Source organism: Helicoverpa armigera, chromosome 13 (genome assembly GCF_030705265.1).
Source record: "Helicoverpa armigera isolate CAAS_96S chromosome 13, ASM3070526v1, whole genome shotgun sequence".
NCBI lineage: Eukaryota > Metazoa > Arthropoda > Insecta > Lepidoptera > Noctuidae > Helicoverpa > Helicoverpa armigera.
In genome coordinates this window covers 34553-54958 of record NC_087132.1, presented here as the reverse complement: position 1 = coordinate 54958, position 20406 = coordinate 34553, and the positions used below count along the sequence as shown (strand labels likewise).

The window sequence follows — 20406 nt, the reverse complement described above, 5'->3', positions numbered from 1 at the left end:
TAAAATGGGCCATTTTGTGCTTTCAAAATGTAATATTTTATTACAGCGACGAATGCAAAATGCTTCGCTATTTAACTTTATTGCTGCGTTAAAATATCTGCACGGACTTTCAAAGTAATGTGAATGTAATAAACTCTGACTAGGTTATGAGTATTACTTACGACTAGATTGCTCCGTCACTTTTTCCTAAACACATATTATATACTTCTAGCTTTAAGCATATTACGTATAATTTTGAGCGCTATTCTGGTGAATGTACGCCATGTTTTTTTTAAATATTATACTGACATTTGAGGACACGAACTTCTAAATTTTGAGCCACGATTCATAAATACAACTTTGTCGTTTCTATTCAAAGAAAACTAAATAGGTAATAAGTTCAGCTCTTCTGTCAGCTGATTTCTTTGTGATTCCCACTTGCTCAAATACTGAAGCTAGACTATCCTTTTCTATCGACATTATATACCATCTCATATTAAACAACGGTGGGTTTTAATAATCTGAGTAAACTCTAAGACCCACTAATTCCCTGTCATTACATTTCCCAATCAAATATAGCAAAACTTCACCAGCTCGCATGATAGCCACATGTTTCGCCATTACCCCGGTCGAACGAGCAATGATAATCCGGGCACGTCTCACGGGATACGAGTGAGATCATTTGTAAAGCCCAACAAACGTTTGTGTTGCAATGACGATGTGTTATGTCCAGGGATGGATTAGGGAACCTAGAGGCCCCTGACTGTGTAGGCTTGTAGTGGCCTAGTCAGAAAAAATAAGGTAATATTTTTTAGACTAAAGTATGAAACATAACCCTTCTTGGAAGGTGGACAAAAAACCCTACTGACTTCGATATATTCGACATTTTATCATCATCATTATCCATCAATCATTATATTATTCATCGCTTTAGAAGACAGTGTCTTGAGGGAAAACAGCGATTTGTATGTTTAGTTGAAAGTTTTAATTTTAGCTCTAAGTATCTCGGTTGAATCTTTTCCATTATTGGAGCCACAAAAATATGCGAATTTTTTTATCTGCGAGGCCCTAGTTCCGGGTTTTCTCCTAGCTTGTTGGGCGAGTGGGGCCTGTAGTAATCGTTTATCCATCTGCGCGGTTAATCCGCCACTGTGTTATGTTACCTTCCGACTATGCTTTGTTTGAAACATGTCTGTTCAGGGGTTGTAATGTAATGGTGATCTATCATCTTGATTAGGTCTGTTTTGGAATACAGATGTATTTCCTGATACGAGTACTATGACTATCTTGTGAAAGTAACTTTTCATTTTGGAAACGACTTACCTAATATTTTTTTCCGTATTCTATAACAATTTTAATCCTCAGTTTTAATTGCTTCGTCTTTGTTTTCATTCATGTCGTTTTACAGCCAAACAAAAAGGTTTGTATTAAAAAAGTTTCTGCCAAATCACACACAGTTTTTGTAGCCCAAACTCCAAAAAGCCTTACTTAAAAAAATTACAATATCGTCGTTCTAATTTGTACAGTTTGGCCAATTTGTGCTCGGAGATTAGGCTTGTTATAAAAAGTATTTATTAATGACGCCACCGGGCTTTCTTCAAATACTTTTTTTTCTGTAAAATCTCTGAGAAATTGAGTTAAGAGACGCACGCGTGCTCTTGAATATTTTAACGGAACTTTGTCGGGGAGATTTGTTTGTTTCCCTTTATTTTTATTGTTTAGCATCGTCTGGAAGAGACAGGATTTTTTGTTCTTGTTATAATAAATGTTTTGGTTAATTATATTTGCTGTTTTTACAATTAATTTGAGTTTCACTTTGAGGAATGGGTTATGTTCCTACTGTACCTATCTAAGCAAGTTGTAAGAGCATACCCGTACCAAAATTGATTAAAAAGTAAAACACATCTAAGCCAAAACTCACTTCAAAAGTTCTGATACCACTAGCATACATTTATAACACCAGTGCCCAAAGAAAATCTATTACATCTCTGTTTAACCCCCCAAAACCCACGCCATGACCTTTTTCAACGAAAACCCAACAAAATCCCCAATTTGAAGCCAGTAGGAACCTTTATTAAAACTATTATTAACAGCGAAATTTACTTGCTTAATTTAAATTGCTCGTTTGCGTTCACGAAATTCCGCGTGTATTAAATGTAAGACGGTTTCTGCGAGACGTTTATTTTCCGGAAAATTCCGGTTAGAACCGGTGAGAGGCGCTTCGTACCGGAACGTAAATGTGAAACGTGACAAGTGTGTACGTGACCTTAGTATGGTTGTAATAATATGTTGTAATAACTAGTTATGGGTTGCCGTAAACTTTGATGGGATGATGTATTACCTGTTACTGTGATGAAGGATAATCAGGCTTCCAGAATGGCTTGCTAGCTATTTCACACGGTTTTATTTGTATTCTTTGAGAACTTATAAATGCGGATAAAAAAAGAAATGTATGACAGTTTATTATTTGTGTTTGAATATTTTTATACTTCATGAAACATTCTCATTTCCTCATGTCTCGTGTTTACTGTGTATCAATGTAATATGGCAGAAAACAATCATAATTTCACAATTACAACCCCGAAATATAGTTTAAAAGCAGCTGTTGTCTTCCAATTCAGGAACTTAATGTTCAGTCTATAGTCGTTATTTATTTGTTACAACAAAGTGTTATAAAAGACAATCCCAACAGCGAAGTCTGGCTGAAGTCTTTCACGAACTTGAAAATTTATTTCTTCTGACAACGCCCATGGGAAATGATGAGTTATCTTTGTCGTACCAAAGTTTATTTTCAGCAACAAAAATCTGCACTAATATTTTAAAAGAGTTTTTAGCTATAGGTATTCCTTGATTTATTTAAAGTAACATAGACGTGTGAATGTATAAGCAAAAATGGTCTAGAATTCAAATGTGAAAGAACATACCGTATAGAAATCGCGTTGATTATGCAAATGCTATATGAAATGGCACCATGCAGAATCATACTCTACGGTACAACGAGCCGGAATTACTCTGATTGTGTTCCACCACGCGTAACATGTACAAAGGCAGAAAAATCATGAAGCCTCATCTTTGGTAACTTTTCCCTTTTGTGAATTAATGGGGAATCAATGGGAATTCCTTTGTCAGGCAACAGGATGTCTGAGTTCGATAATCAAAGTGATGGGCTGCTTTGACAGAGCGAGGTTGTATCGAAATGTATGTCGAATGTCGATGAAATGGTTTGGGGTCCTCAGGGGACTATAATCGGACCACTGTTATGTTTATTATAAAATGAAGACAGAATTTTTGGGTTTTATACTTTATTCAAGCGTCTGGTACATAGTTTACTAGGTTTGTAAGAAAAATTACACAGATCTATAGCAAACACGAGAACAAAACCTTCCTAACACAGTTTATTCAAACTTGACTGAATAAATTTCAGAGTTCTCGCATAAAGAACACAATATCAACGGAACCATTGTTTAAAAGCAATTCGTTTTTATTATTTCTCTAGAAGAGCATTGAAGGCTGGGGAGTTACGCGAATTTTTCAAATAAAGTTACGCTTACATCTGAGTGGCAAGTTGGAATGGAAACTGAATATTTTTCAGTGTTTTTTAAAACCGCAGCTGGACTTTGTTTTAGTTTGCGATAGTTTTTAACTTGTCGCGTTGTGTGACATCGTTTGTGTTCGACGCTTTATCATTGGGGTTTCAGAAACGAGGGCAGAGCGTTTTGTGTTTGATTGGAATCTATTGTTTTGACGTCGTCATTATTTCCTTTTGAACAAGACCTAGAATATAGTGGTTTATAGAAGTCCGTGGCTAAGTAATAGATGCGCCGATCGACGGATTAAAAGGTTAAGCAACGGTTGGCGCGGTCGGTCCATGGATGGTCGAATTTCTTGGTATGGCTATTTTCGGAAAAAGTGATAAATTGATGGGTTGTGGCTGTCATATGAGCATCTTTGGCAGTTGTTATGACATCGGATGTTAAATAAGAATGTAAAACACTGGTATTCAGCTACATCCAGTGAGCCTGAATGGCCCAACTTGTTAAAAGGATAGACAGACCATCGTTTATAAAATTTGTGTTTTTGCTTGTTTCAGGCGGAGCAACGCGTGCGAGGGCGGTTTGATGGCGCGGTGACGCAGCATGCGCCGCGTGCCGCTAGCCGCGCTCTTGCGCGTCATCATCATAGCAGGTATGGACACAATATTGTTGGTAACACCACAACCACCTTATTTTTGGAGGGATGTGACCCCGCTGTGGGGGTATCGCACTCTTACTGACTAAAACCTATCATTTTCCTTCTGGAGCCCACACTATGCCGAGGCCATGGTAACTATTTCGTACAATCTCGCAGCCCAAACGACCCACCTTGGGGGGAGTCCGGCCCTGGCAAATGCTTCCTGTATCATACTCTACTCTATGTAGGCTGTAACTGCAAGAAACACTCGCGTACTTTGTTAGCAGCTCTAGCGTCATTTTTGTCAGGTCTAGGTAGACCACTAGATTTTGCTGGTGGCCCTTTATATAAGCCAGCTGGCCAGTCGTAAAAATAGCTGAACGGTTTAGGTTTCTTCCCCATCTTGAAGAAGCTAATATGATAATATGCCATACGCATATAGCTTATTGCAATAAAAAGACTATGTATTACTAAAAGATTTTATTAAGTCGAGCCTCCATTCTAGCGATTAACACGTTCAACCAAACAAACAAGTTCTTAAGCTTTCTAAAGAGTATGAATATACATATTTACATAGACTTAAGTACCATCTAGTACCAGCTCGCAGCTAAATTAATGTGTCTGTCCCGCCCAGAGTAGTTAGTGTCAATACAATATGTTATGAAGACGTTAAGGCTACAGACGGCTGTCTTGTTGACCTCGAGGTTATAGTAAGGTTACTGCGATTAATTTTACGTATTAGGGCACTTAATTATATCGAGGTCTTTCGATATTGGAGAAAATCGATGCTTATACGAATAATTGGAAACGATTGATTTAAAATTTAAATTCTTTCCATTTGGATAACCTCCGAAACTTCTTTCTAAACCTTTTGCTGTCAAGACCGCATTATGAAGAAATAGTCTTCTAAAAAGTAAACTGTTCTTCGAAAAATTATATGTATAGGTAATAATGATTTAATGAATTGTTGAATTTCAAGTATATTGCAGGAACACACCAAGTTTACCAAAACCAGTCCATAAATACAGAGACCTAACTAATCAACAGAGGGACCCAGATTTTATAGTTTCCCAAACATCAATGTCTCTCAATATTTACAGCCTGTGTTGTTACCATTGTTACAACGAGATTAATCAGCACCGCTACGTATTGGGGACATCTCTAGGGAAATTTGTTCTGAATAACGTTACCTAACGTAAGAATGGAAGGTGATTTTATGAGCTTCAAGCCTCCTCACTGATTTATGACTATGATAAGCTGGAGATTTTTAGGGTTCCGTACCTGAGAAGGAAGAAACGGAAGCCTTGTAAGGTCATTATCTTGTCCCTCTGTCACGACACTAGGTATATTTCGTGAAATGCGCGTGAGGTATCGAGTTTGAGTTTTGTCGATTGGGTAAAGGGTACAGTCCTTTTCTAAGGTTTATTCTACCTATGATTTCATCTTGTCTGGTCAGCTATTTTATAACGTTGCTGTCAGTTTACTCCGAGACGAACCTTCGCTTCCCTCTCTAGACATTTAATTTTATAATCACCAATTACCCCGTTCTAACTTGACCATTGTGAAATTCTTAACAATACACAATTAAGTTTAATTCAGCGCAGTTTTCTCCATTTAAAAAGATTTACAACATCTCGGCATTGTCAGTTCATTTCGTGCCCAAATTAAATTTACAGTCGTAAAAGAAATTGTTATTTCCTTGGTTGAAAGTCTTACCATGAAGAGTCAAAGACTTCATACGCAGTTCATTTTTGAGAAAAAAAAAGTTCTTATTATTATTTTGCAAAATAAACTTATTTATTACCAAAAGCCGTGTTGTTCGATAGCTGGGTCATTCAGGTCACTTAAGCGGTATGAATAACTCCATTTAATAAGTAGAAGAAGACAGATAGGCAGTAGTATCATCTAAAATAATAGCACAAGTGTAGAAAAAAAAATGCTCATTTGTAAAAAAACATAGGGTTAGACTGAGAGGTGATTTCAACATAGTAGCAGCTAGTAGTAGTAGGTATTAAATCCTTTGTATCTTTTAGTGTTCAACCTCAAGTGTAAGACCCATAGTTACGCATCCCATTGAAGTTCATTATAAACGTTATTCATTTACCTCTAAAGGGGAATAATTAGAGTGGTTACAAATATAACGCCGGCTAAAGCTGGGAGTAGGTAGAAACACCGCATTAACCCGCATTTGCATTTAATGGCAAAATGTATGTAAATTCTGATGTACGGTGTATCACGCCTCATGAATGTTGAATATTTTTCAACGTTTTTTGGAGGTTAACGTTTGTTTGTGTTACTAGAAGTGCTTTTATTACAGATTTATTTTAAGGTTTAGAGTCTAGTCTGTTTAAAATTTCAAAAATACTTATGTAGTGTCAGTATATTTTATTATATTTTTACGTGAAAATTGCTGAACCATGTTGTATGAGTTGCCGAAACATTTGGAATTGGCACCCAGGAAAGTCTAGAAATAAGAAGATACTGCTATAAATAATTATATAAATAACGAATGCAGTGTTCTGTTCTACAATGACTAAATTATTCCCCATGCTTTATATCAGAATTACAAATTAAAGTTACATGATAAACCCATTAGTGTTTGATTACTTATTAAACTACGAATTAACTTCCTCCTGAAATAATGATTTATTGTTAAATAATTAAGAGCATTGCTGATACAATATTCATTAAGCTTAATATGCTGTAATGCACTGAGAGACTACTACTTATAAATTAACAAGATTCCGCCAGCGGAATCACCCGCATCCCTTGAGAACACTCCGTTGACAAAAAACTACTTCTGGATAAGGCTTTAAAACAGGAAAAAATATTTCAAATCGGTCCAGTAGTTCCAGTTGAGATTAGAGCTTTCAAACAAACTGACAAACTATTCGAAATTCATTTATCAAAAGAAAGACGGATCGGTTGAATTTTACAAAAATATGTCGTTTTTATCAGCACCATCATTTTCCACTTTGTAGAAAATACTTGAAAATATCTAGACGAATATAACCACAAGCCACAAGTTACTTTTAACTTTTCTTAGCTTAGCTGCATCTCTGTCGTTGTCGCTCTAATGTCAAATTACAACGGTTAGACAAGGACGAAAATATCCTAGCCAATACAAAGTATGGTTTTATCGTCATTGAAAACTACATGAAAAACAAAGTTTGGTCGTATTGTCCACGGAGAACAAAATGAGTGACGGAGGTTCCAGAACGGAAAATCTCCTAAGAAATTAGCGCGCCAAAATGCGGGTGTGCGGGTGATGAGGAACGTTGCTGTTTTTGTCCTTGTACGCCTTCTTTGGAACTTTCTCATTTCCTGCAATACCAAAAATCGTTGCCAGATGTCTCAAAGAACGCGTCAAAGTCCTCGTTAGTTGACCTAGAAGAAGGCTCCTTACCTACCTTCCTCATGGCATCTCCGCTCATTCCATACTCCGTGCTTTGTTCGTATTTTCCTAGCGTCCTTTGTTTTTGTAATTAGTGTACGTGAAATTGGCTGTTAGGTTTCACTGTCACGATTCAACTGTACGTGTGTCCGGTTATACGAGTCCAAATACGGTTTTAGATTATTTTTATTGAGCTAGCTTTTGTCTGGTTTGTAGCTTACAATGTTAAGCTGGAATGAGCCTGTTTTAAGTAGATTATATGCGTGTTTTTATTGTGGAATGTAAAAATAATGCTATGGATAAATGTGACGTCATTGTAACGAAATAACATTTTATTCACGGAGAAAGGCTTTTACTACAATACATTATTTTAAAGAACGCTATAAGGTCATCGATGAGTTAATTAAGGTTTAATACATACCCCTATTTTACTTTAACCTTTTTGTCCGCAGGCGGCGCTAATTTCGTCAATCCCTACGTAAGCGAAGACAGAGTAGACCTCAACCAAGTATGGGTGGAGATACCTTCAACCCTCGTGGCTTTGGGGGGAGATGTCCACATCAGGGTTCACGGCACATCAGGCGGAGGGCTCAAGGTCCGCATCGCTCGAGAAGACGATGACGGACGAGCTCTCCTCGCCACCATGCCTCTAGCACTCGACGCAGAGAACCGCATGACCTTACCTTGCGGCTACTTCTCAAGAGGAGGCACTTACTACCTAGAACTTATATCAGATAAGGATCCATACTTACCAGACTATGACAACACGACAGAAGTCAAAAGGAATATTGACAACAAAGTTAAGAGAGATGTCAGTGATGGGAGTTTAATGGAGACAGGAGACAGCGTTGTGAAATCCTGGAAATTTGACGTCATGTGGCCGACGGCGAACTTGGATGTGACTCCAGAACAGATTCAGACGTACCCTGAGAGACAGGTGATGGCTTTACTGGAGTTTCCAAGGGTTGTGTGCACTCCAATTGAGTCGAGTGCAGACTTTTGGCTTGAGTTGCTGTATTGTGGACATTCGAGCGGTGGCGCGGTGCTATGCGATGGAAAGAATACCAGCTCGCATGCACATGTTTTGTATTCTGAACAGGTGAGAAGAATATTTTATTATGCACTTTTTACTAGCCCTAAGTTTGACTGTACATAATGAGACATAAAGACGTGCTTGGGAACTAAGCAGGTATATTGATGAATTTTTGTATGAAATCTCTATTATATTTTACATTCAGCTGAAAATGTTCACACTAACATTTCTAGAATTTTGCTCTTACCTATAATAGAACACGTTCGTAGTGTCAGGTAGCGACGGCCGATAGCACTCATGTGAACGTAGAATTTTGGAAAATTTTAAACGAAAAGCCTTTGTTTCGTTGTAGCTTGTAATACGATTTTTATGATCCTGTGTCGGGAATTTTAAGCTTAGCTTAGTTTTGCCTTTTGAAGCTCGCATTTTAATTTCACACTCATCACTGTTTAGACCAGTAAGAGACTTTTATATAGGTATATAACCTATATAAAAATATATATTTAGGTTTATTTGATTAAGGTGGTCATAAAACTATAGTCCTATAGACCACACCCCAAATAGCTTGATACCTAGGAGGTAAAAGAACATAGACCCAAAAGCATGCAATATCATATTTATAATTATGTTCTCTCCCAAATAGTCGCCAGCAGGTTCAACTTTTGAACCCTGACCGGGCTTATACTATCAAGATCTAGAATAGCCACTATCTGAGCTCACCTTACAGAACAATTTTTTCATTTACATTATATTTAACATCATTACTAAGGCCGTTCCTCGTTTCAGATGCACGGGTTCCCAGGTCGTCGCACGATGACCCTGCGTTGTGAACTCTTCGGCCAGGCGGGGGACTACGCGCTGACCCTCAGGCCGGCAGCCGCAGCCGGGCCGCAGGATCTGGCCACTGCTTTTATTAAAGTAAGTTGGTTTTGCTTCTTCTTCTTTTTGGCGAGTCGATGGCAGACGAATGGAACTGTTGAAATTGGTGATATTTTTGCAAGAATACTTTTCTAAGGACTGAGAGAGGGTATCCCAACTAGTTTATATACCTGATGTATCAGGCCCACAGTATTTGCGCATTTTAAGACCTTCTGAACTAACGATTTGTATACCATAAATCGTAGTAAAATTAACCTCTTTATCTAACCTTATTTATATAACCTACAGTCTGACAGGCATAAAACAATCCTGCTTCTAAACTCAATTTTCTTTATTCTTCCAACGTCAACGGTTTTTAATTATTTGTGAAAAATGTTTGTAGGAGGTAATCAAAATGGAACCTCGTCCGACTTCCACTCTCATAAAAAGGCTTTTCAAATGAACACCTCCATAAATATTTACAGAGGCACAGGCTACCAGGGTAGCCATGCCCCCGGAGTTTAGACGGAGTGTCTCAATATTGATCTGTGTTTAAATTAACTTTGAGCTTTGTTTTTAAAATTGTCGTTGTTACCTTTCCTTTTTTTTATGAGATCTAATTAGATTTGTTAAATCCTTTGTCGTTGAAGTCTTTTTTGTACCTATTTCTCAGAGGTTAAAGAAATTAAATCAAAGCATAAAATAATGTAAGAGGGAAAATTTACTGAAACAGACAATTGTCTGTTTCAGTAAATTCTGCTAGCTTAGCTTGTCCGAAGTTGGCTACTATTGACTTCATGATAGTCCAAGGTTGGGGATGCTAAGTTATTTTAAGGCAAAATTGTTACATTTTATACAATGTCCCAGTTTTCCACTCGTATTATGGTGACACGAACCTGTACATATTTTATTGAACACCTGGCGAGTGATGTATGGAGATGGTCCGTAATACCCACACAACTGAACGAAGGATATCTGATAGATATTGATAGCTTAGCCGAAGCTTTGTGCTTAGATTGTGATGCACTATCATGACGTGAATAGGGGATCAAAGTTTTATTAGTTGTCTTTTTATGATGGGTCTTTACTAGTGATAAAGATGAATTTTACTGTGGAATACTTAGAAGCTGAAGATTAGATGCCATTTATGAGAAAATCTATTAGACCGCTATAAGTAATCGTGGTAGGTAATCGACGTTTAGTCTTGTCTGATCTGTGTCCTGCAACACAGGTTTCTTTTTGTCAGACACGTGGGACTGCTAGGGATGATGTTAATTGAATATGTTCGTGTAGTCACACTGTCATGAATAAGTAAATTATTTCAAAGGCTGGAGTAATATAAAGCTCCTTAAATTCATAAAATTATTAGAAATGGATGTACAGAATAACTGACTAACCACACAAAACGAGTTCTTTGAAATCTGTAGCTGCAACAATGGCTGTGAAAATAACATCGGAGTTTCTGGGAATAAAATCTGAAAACTTCAAACCCAGTACAGCTTTATTATATAAATCTCCAGCGAAACCATTGTTAAAACAATTCCACGAAGTTGTTTTTGCTTTTCTATTGATAAAAGATCATGGTGCCTAATTAAATGAACATCAAATCGAAGACTACGCTTGATCAAGCAAACATGGACAACAGAAATCTTTAAACAAAATATTATAATTATCTTATTTCAGTCTTTGTTTGAAACAAATCAAGCGTGAATTAACACGAAAGTATTTTATTTGATGCTGCCCAATCTGAGCTCGGTTCTTCGAAATGTTGTACAAAAGTTGTTCCTAAAATATTATCTACTCCTTCATTTAGCTCGTTTGCTTTATACTTTATTATGAAGAAGTCTGTTTTGATGTAAAAGACGGGTTTTATATTATCAAATAAATCCATAAGGTTTTAGTTACGCTGATCATGCTTCTAATTGTTAGAGCTGACAGCCGAAACAAAATATACGCAGCCGAGTTGAGAACTTTATTAGGAAGTATGTTAAAATATCTATGAAATTCGTATTTAAATGATTTTAATAATTTTGTTAAAAAGAGCCATGTTACATAGATCATGATGATATAGGTATTGCTTGATGTAGTAGGTGGTGAAGCAGTCCAGAAGTTTCTCTAAATAATTTCTTTAACCGGGAAGAAGTAGGCGAACAAGTACATATTGTACGTTATTTCTTTTTTTGTTATCATCAAGATGAGTGGAAGGAAAATGATTATATTTTACAACTGCCATTACACAAAGTTCGGTGTTACAATCTACATAAAAGTTTATGTATTGTGTAATAAATGGCTCTGGTTTTAAGTGTTGTATTCCATTATTGTGAGTCGACAACATTTTTTATGGCGCAAATTTTATCTGTGGCCTGTGGGGCAAATTTTTGGAAACTTCTCTTTTAACAAAAGTGTTGCTTTAATGAATGGGTGTTTACGAATTTACTGTTTATTTGATATTCAGTTTTATGAGTACTTTTTGTGGTATTATGGCTAAATGGTACGATGATTTTATTCAAGACCTATCACGCAACAACGCAATGTATACAAAGGGCCATCAACATTTACATATTTCCATTCTTAAGACAAGGAGAAAAATCAACAGTAGTTTCCCAATTATACATTAAGTACCTGAAGGAAGCGCTCTAAAACAGTCTCAAGCAGTTCTTAAAATAACCGATTTCAAATGCAAGTGTAAATGTAGGTAGAAAGACGTGAAGTGGGAGAATTTCTTTCAGACCATTACCCATTAAAGTGGTGTCCATTAGCCGAGCACCACTCTCCTCAAAGTAGTGCACGAAGGTAATCGCTTTTTATTTCAACTAGCCATGAACGTTGCGATTTCTGTATAAAAAAAGAAAATTGTATTTTTTTTTAGACTAGACTTTACATCAAAGTATCAAGACAAACTTCATTTGAGAAAGGCTAAGCGAATTAAGTGTTTGTGGTGGGTAAATCAACAAATCTCCTTTACATAGCGTGGTTCAAGAAAATGGGGGTACTTATATGCTTATCTGACTGTTTAAATGTGGGAAGTATAAAAGATAATACATTACGTATTAAGAAATAATATGAACAAAATTGCAGTAAGCTGATGCGAAGAAGATTTCTTGGTATCATACTTATGTCTAGAAACTAAAAAAAATGTGATATTATATGCATAGTTATCGTAATGTATGGTTACCATGTGTGTTTCGAAATGCTGGGTATCCAGTCGTCTGCTATCGACTCGTCAAGAAGAAGATTATCATACTTAACCCTTTCCCACTTCTCCAGGCGGACTGGTCAGAACAATTCGTGCTGAACGTGCACGGTGGGTCGGTGTTCCCCTGCGGAGACGGAGTCAGGGTGCTGTTCCAGTACCCGGAGTGCGTGCTGGAGGGAGCTGATAGAGTCAGGGTGTTCGGCAGAGACGCTGATCGGCTGCGGTATGTCGCTGAGAGGAGGGTTCGCAGGTGAGATGCGTTTGAGGTTATTTTTTGGAGGCTCTTACTCAAGGGTGTACTTAGCACGACAACAGTTTTCGCAAAACTTATGGTGGTAATTAAGTACGTCCAGTAAAATATTTTCTACTCAGTTGCTTGGGAATGTTCAATGTTATGTGACGGCAAAAAGTTGGAGTGAAAACGAGGTGTACCTACCTTGATACTCGACAACGCTAGACCATTGCTAGGCTAAATACAACAAATGGAACAAGAACATGCTAGGCAATTTTGGAACTGTCATCCTAGCATCCGAATATTATTTTAATTCTTTATTATTTTATACCCTTGCTGAATAATGACTTCAATTTTAATGGAAAATCACAATAAATTAAATGCTTGTACCGATAGCTTGTGAGTGAGTCGTAAGGTTTAATAAGGCAGTATTTATAACTGTGTCATTGATTACTACTGAAATCATAATTTATAAATCCACAGGAACAAAAGGCCCGATATCGATGCCACAAAATCCGAAGCGAATTATTAAATTATTCAACGCAATCACACAAAGCTACTAATTACTTCATAAATTAATATTGCAATTTATTGTGTGAGCTCAATCATCATCAGAATTCTGAATCCTCATCGATATTCCGCGGTAAATACTATTGGTTACAGATAATCTCACTAATATTTACAAACTAGGTTTTGCCAGTGGTTTCACCCGCTTGACGAGGGATCTACTTCGTATAGAAAATAACTTATGCTATTCTGATGTAGATAAGCTACATTGCTGCTAAGTTTCATCAAAATCTATCCAGTAGTTTTGCGTGAAAGAGGAACAAGCACACCTACATAAAAACTTTCGCAAGCATTTGTTCCTCGATCATACTTTGACAGCTGTAGGTATTAATTGAGATTTTTGGCATACGTGTCTATAGGCTAGGGTCTAACTTTTTCCGTGTGCAGGAAGTCGTTCCCTCGGGGCGCGGATGGAACTGCGGGCATAAGCGAATGTGATACATACATAACTATACAAAGATAATAATATGTATGTATTGTACATATGTATCTATGAAGTTATGTACCAGGCACTAATTTGCGGCGACAATAATCGGCTTACGCCACACAAATTCTGTGGGAATACATAATACCAACAGATTTGATTAATAATGCAGCTAGATACTTAGCGTTTGGAGATAACAATTTATATGGCAAACCACGCTGAATAATTCTGATAACCATTACCACTGTACATCATAGTCATTAGTTTGCACAAGATAAAAGATCTAAGAACAATTTCTGAGAGAAAACGAATACTTTTATTAGCCTTTCATGCCTTCCTAACATGTTCTAATCAGGGTAGATACAGAAACTGAATTGTTCGCAGTTAGTAGTATTTTTAAAATAATGACTCAAGAACGAACATAATTATGAAGGTGTTTTTTTAGTCTGGAAGGACCTGACAGTAACTTGCATCCAAATAAAATTATTTAAACCATGATTTCCCACCTAGAAATAAAAAGAACAGATAAACAATTATTCTTACCTACACTGATTAAGGAAGAGGTTATTAAAAAAAAGGTACCCATATTATAATCCAGTCAAATTCTTCACAATAAAGGTAGATAGATAATTACGGCATCACCAATACCGATTCAATTAATGAGATGTAAATACGTTATCAGAATTATTAATGGTTTTCGTTTATATGGTGGGCCATTACGCGTGTCGGCGTACCATGTCGGCGTCGGCATTAATTTTCGGCTAATGTCGGCGAAGTTCGGTGTTCGAGCCCAGTTATAAATTATTGCTCCTCTGATTTATTTACTTGGCATTTTATGTTTGTTAATATGTGGGTAATAATAAAAAGTATGTTCTTCACTATGCACTTGTATATCCTTTACAAGTCATGCTAATGTAGATAGTCCTAATAAACCAGCCTCTTACCAGGTTGTTCGGAATCTAAAACACTCGTGTAAAATTCTATATTAAAACTAAAACAACTGTCATATTCTTTTGTAGTTAAAATACATTGTTTCGTTTACTTACTATTTACAATAACTTCAATATAACTTTACTAATCAAAATCGATTTTCTACATCTGAATATGAAGGGGCATTCAAACTTACCACTTAACTAATCCTAAGCCTGTCTACTTATTACATTTGAAAACTTAGTCGACCTACGTAAACAAAATAGGTATTCGTCCAGGTTATCCTTATTTCAAAAGCCACCATTTCTTCCAGGGGTCAGCACACAGCCTCCTTCGACTGCCGACTGTTCAGCGAGCGTTACCCGGAGTACTGCTTCGTGTACGTGTCACAGGCAGTCACCGGGGCAGTCGCTGATGTTAGGATGGACTGCCTCCCAACGATGCCGCTGTCAGGTAATAAGAACAACATATCTTAGTATAGTTATCGGTACGAATTTTGAGCTCTGACCTACATCTGCGCAGAAGTGATTTATTAGCATAGAACCAATCCCGAGTGACGGCTATGACGCGATGCACTGCGGGCCTATCACCACTTTAGCTCGCCCCCGCGCCTCACTTCATACCACAAAAGGGACCCAATAAATTACTTCTGCGCAGGTGAAGGTCAGAACTCAAGATTCGTGCCGATAACTATACTTATAAGAAGCGCTAAAACTTGACTGATCATGCCGATGGATCAGAGTGTCTACAAGGATGTAAGAATGGAATAAAAACGTTTAGGTATTTGTGTAGGTGAAATGATAGGTGTACATGTGGAGAAGTAACCTTTGACTTGTGGGTTAATTAAATTACACAAATATTAATTTCTGGCAAAGAAACGGAACCTTCTGACGCTCCGTAAATATTTGACGTTTCATTATGTACCTACATGTGTAAGATTTTTACATCCAAATTAAACATTTAAGTATTTATGTCGAATCCTGAAATACTTGGTTCAAAACCCTAGATAGTTAATTCTATTTACACAGTACTAATGATAGTACTTATCTTCCCTCAGCAGACGGCGGCGCGGGCGGCTGGGGGGCGTGGTCAGCATGGTCGGCGTGTCCGGCGCCCGCGCACTGTTCTACGCGCACGCGCAGCAGGCACCGCTTCTGCGATTCCCCGCCCCCTGCTTATGGAGCGAAGCTTTGTGAGGTAAGTCTTCGTGGATAGTTTTGACTAGGAACCACCCTGATTTATAAATATAGTGATAGATAATATTTGTAGACAGTGCCTCGAGAAATTCTCATATCTCTATAACGATTGACCATGTAAGTACGTCCAAAAGTCAACTGAGTAATAGAATATATCAATAAGACTAATCATTTATCATTTCAACAGCCATCAAACATCAATCTAAATATACAGGGTTACTGGTAAGTAGACCGCATCCTTTCAGGAGGTGATAGTATAGGTCAATACGGACAAATTTGACCCTGGGATACACTGGGCAAAAGTTGACCCGTTTCAAGATAATCGAATTTCAAGATCTTTTCTTTACAAGTCGTCTAGGTACACGAATACATTTTTATTATTAGTTAAAAGTCTCGTTTTTGCGGATTTTTGTGTGTTTTGTGCCTTTTTGGATAGCTATATAGATGTAGATGTTTTTTAAGTATTCTGCACAAAAAAATGAAGAGTAATATTTTTGAGAAAATAACTACTAAAAAAGTAATTACTGTTCGCTATAATTTCCTCTGTGATTTGTACAGTTTCATGGTTTGTTATTATGAAGTGATTCATCTTCTATCCAAAAACACACAAAAATCCACAAAAACGAGACTTTTGACTAATAATGAAAATTTATACGTGTACCTAGACGACTGATCTTGAAATTCGATTATCTTGAAACGGGTCAACTTTTGCCCAGTGTATCCCATGGTCAAATTTGTCCGTATTGACCTATACTATCACCTCCTGAAAGGATGCGGTCTACTTACCAGTAACCCTGTATAAAACTCAAAGGTGACTGACTGACTGACATAGTGATCTATCAACGCACAGCTGAAACCACTGGACGGATTGATTAATTCAACCCCCACGGGTGATAAAATAAGGGATGATGAAGGATGTAAAATGTATTAGTTTGAACCTATCAGTACGTAATAGAACGAACAAAATAATGTTTAGTTCTAAATGTTGAGAAGTTCTGCCTACCGCTATTAGATGGCGCTGTGCATTTTCGTCTCATTTCTGAACCGCGGTGTTAAGATAATAATACTTCTTAACGCGAGCGAAGCCGCGGGCAAAAGCTAGTTTTTAAATAAAACTAAATAATTTTCTTATTAAATAATCTCAAAAGCCTTGTATTCGGTACTGTGTTATTTTCTGTAAAGCTAGTTTGGTTGCCAAGTTTCTGTTATTGGTTGCTTGGCTACGGATTTCATAGCAACCATGTTATTCATTTTTCACAATTCACGCCATTTCGTTTTTTTATAATTATTTCATTTGCTACGTAATATTTTTAAAATATGGCACCCAAAAAAGATAAAGGAAACAAAAATGACGAGAAAGGTGGAGTATTTACTGAAGTGGAGAGAACATTTATGGAACTCCAGCTAGCTGATAGCAACCGCAAGGTAGCTAGGCTTAGATCCGCTGTGGAAGAGTATGAGGCACGCATCGAGGAACTACAAAAAGCCTATGCGAAGTTGGACGAAGACAGGGCTGATATCATCGCTTACCTGAAACGGACTCTTACAGTGAAGAGTGAGGAAAATATCGAGCTGAAAGAAAAAGTCAAAGGGTTGGAGGAGATCAGACAAATTGAAAATGAACGGTTCAACGAAACCACACAACAATTAGAAAAAGACTTTATTTTTATGAAAGAACAGCTGACGTCGGAGAACAAGTTATTGGCAGGTAAACTGAATACTTTAGAAGAGTTTAGAGCTATAAGAGACGATTTAATGAGGAAGTTTGAAAACCAAGAACAAGAATTTCAAGACCAAGAACTGAAATACAAACGCCTTATATACGAATCTGAAAAGAAATTTATTATTGGTAAAGATAACTTAAAGAAAGAAATGGAAGCCAGACTATTACAACTTGCTCAAGATTTCCAAGATGCAACAGAATTAAGGGTCGCTGCATCTACACATAGAGTGATTAGGGAAAACATAGCTATTAACAATGAATTGGAAAATATTTTAAACTCTCAAGTTAGACTGTCAGCACAAAATGAATCTTTTAAAGAGGTAATGCGAAAGGCACAAGTGTCTAAAGAGTTGGCTGAAGAGGAGCGAGATAAAGCTATTAACAAGAGTGTTGTACAACTCAAAGTAATTGATCAGCTAACTAAAGCATTTGAATCAATGAAGAAAGAAAAAGCCTTATTTGAAAGAAAAACTTATAACTTCGAAGCACTGCAGGGAAAAATTGAACGATTGACTAAAGAAAATGTCAATCTTGGCTTTCAAGTGCGTGTACTGGAACAAAACTTACATGCTCGCGTAAGTGAGCAAAATAAAGCTGTGGTTGAAGCGGCAAAAATGTCCAAAGAACGTGATAAATTGAAAAAAATCCTTAAAGAAGCAGCAATCGCTATCCAAGCGGCCTTAAAATTGGACAAATGGGCATCAACTGAAGAGTCAACAGAAGTTATGGATAGACACGTTTTGCTTTCACATTTGTTGGAAATTGTATCACAGTTCCGTGAACTTGAACAATCAGACTCCGTGGGCACAATAGGTTCATTTAGTAAAATATATGAAGAAGGTGATCTGGGTTTTGTTCCTAAGCCAACGAAGAAAAAGGCCCTTGTAGTGTCATCTGTTCCCAGTGCAATTATTTCTATGAAAAACGGCACCATTCCGGCTGAAGATGCTAGACCACCATTGGAGTCAGAGTCCCGCTCTACTCTGGGAGGCAGCATCGATACCATGCCTAGTATTAAAGTTTTACCTCCAAATTCGCAAAAGGAAGTGGTTATAAATGAAAGTATAGAATCTTTTGTGGCATCCTCTTATCAATCGGAAGAAATAGCTGTAGAGGAAGAACAGGAAGAAGTGCCAGAGGATGACATTGAAAAGAAATTGGCAGCAAGTAAAGTTGAGATGCAGAAATCTTTGATGAAAGATTTAGCGCTTTCCCAAGTAATCCCAGAGCGTTCGGAGGCAATGAAGGACAAAGAAACGAAGTCCATGGCACAAATGAGACATAGTCTGGTTATGGAAGAAAAACCAGATGTACAGGAAATTGAAATGGAAGTACTAATGGAAGAAGACTTAGATGTTGATGATGGGGATGTTGAAATTGATGTTGTTGATGATGATGATTTTGATAACGATGATGACGCTGGCGATGACGGAAAAGAAGAAGATCTCAGTGGAGTATCAGCCGACAAGGTCTCAGAGTCCCATTAGTAAGCAAAAGGAACCTCATCATTATTTGGGTGTTATATTTTTTATTTTTTGATATGTTTATTTTATTTTACTTTTTTTATGATGCCATTTTGCATTAAATTTTATTTTTCTTTTATTTTATATTCTTTTTATCTTGAGTGACGCGCGTACATATCGATTTCACGCATAAAAGAGAAAATCTTGAAGGGCGATCTACGTTCCTTTTGGGTTAACCACAAATAATCTTATTTAGTTTGAAAGTATGTATAATGTGTGTCACCCATGTTGCTGGCTGGGTAAATAATGAAATTAATGGCATACATAAAGTATGTATGCCATTAATTTCATTATTTACTGTTCACTTATGACTTGCATCCCTAGCTGTGTTGGTTATCTTATCTTTGATGAAGCCCCAGCCTATTATATCACTATCAAGGCTTTGCTATGTTATTGATCTAACATACGGTTGGTAGGTTTAACCTTCTCGACTTTCGATTATGTAAGTATCACAGTTTTTCTATTAGTTTAAATATGATTGATTCTATAGATATACTTATTGTGTATGTTATGGTTTATGTAGTTTTAGTTATTCTAATTATTCTTTTTCATCTTCTGAGTTCTATTGTTCGATAATTGCTCTGTGCTTATTGGTTCTTCTCTAGTTTGAGACTCCTGAATGACTATTTCCGCATGCGTGCTTGGTAATGGCTGCGGGTATTTTAGTTTCTTGTGTGTCTAGTGTTTGTGTGTGTCAGTGTTATCCTTCTAGTATTCGTACGAATACTGTGTCTCTAGTAGTAACTTTCTGAGTAGGTTTGATGAATGTATAGGTTAAAATACATGAAATTTTAATAATTACGATTTACAACAATTTTAAGAAAATAATTTAATTTAGTGAAATATCTTGATTTTCCTTATTGTACGCACAGTATGTGTGTAGATAGCATGTTTATCAATAAAGTATTTAGGTATTAAAATGTGTTGTTTCATTTCATTCATGAACCTTTGCATACAATATTTGGGAATTTATAGACTGGGACTTCTAGTTCCTGCCTCTATCTATGTTATTTAGGTTCAACTAGGAAATAATCGTATTATTCCAAAATTATTTCAAATAATTCAATAAAATATACTTACTATACGAAACTTCTCTATCGAAATCCAAATAACTTAGGTCGAGTGTATTTGACAAATGAGGTAGACATACTGTAACCAACTAAACCTTATTCCTAAAAGCA

General features: G+C 36.8%; 2 protein-coding genes across 2 annotated transcripts in view; both read left to right on the top strand.

The window, feature by feature from the left end:
* The first annotated feature begins 4058 nt into the window (after positions 1 to 4058).
* LOC126056081 (uncharacterized) overlaps positions 4059 to 20406 on the top strand; it is a 29704-nt gene continuing 13356 nt past the window's right edge. Inside the window, 6 exon segments of the mRNA XM_064037595.1 lie at positions 4059 to 4164; positions 7996 to 8642; positions 9363 to 9494; positions 12702 to 12880; positions 15097 to 15236; positions 15841 to 15980. Coding sequence (XP_063893665.1) covers positions 4116 to 4164; positions 7996 to 8642; positions 9363 to 9494; positions 12702 to 12880; positions 15097 to 15236; positions 15841 to 15980 — 1287 coding nt within the window. The 5' untranslated portion in view covers positions 4059 to 4115.
* On the top strand, positions 17160 to 19304 carry LOC135116560 (cilia- and flagella-associated protein 157-like). The gene has a single exon (XM_064037596.1). The coding sequence runs from the start codon at positions 17297 to 17299 to the stop codon at positions 19187 to 19189; it is 1893 nt and encodes a 630-aa protein (XP_063893666.1). The 5' UTR covers positions 17160 to 17296; the 3' UTR covers positions 19190 to 19304.

Coding starts and splice junctions, on each gene's coding strand:
- LOC135116560 (XM_064037596.1), top strand. CDS start 17,297: ATGGCACCCAAAAAAGATAAAGGAAACAAAAATGACGAGAAAGGTGGA.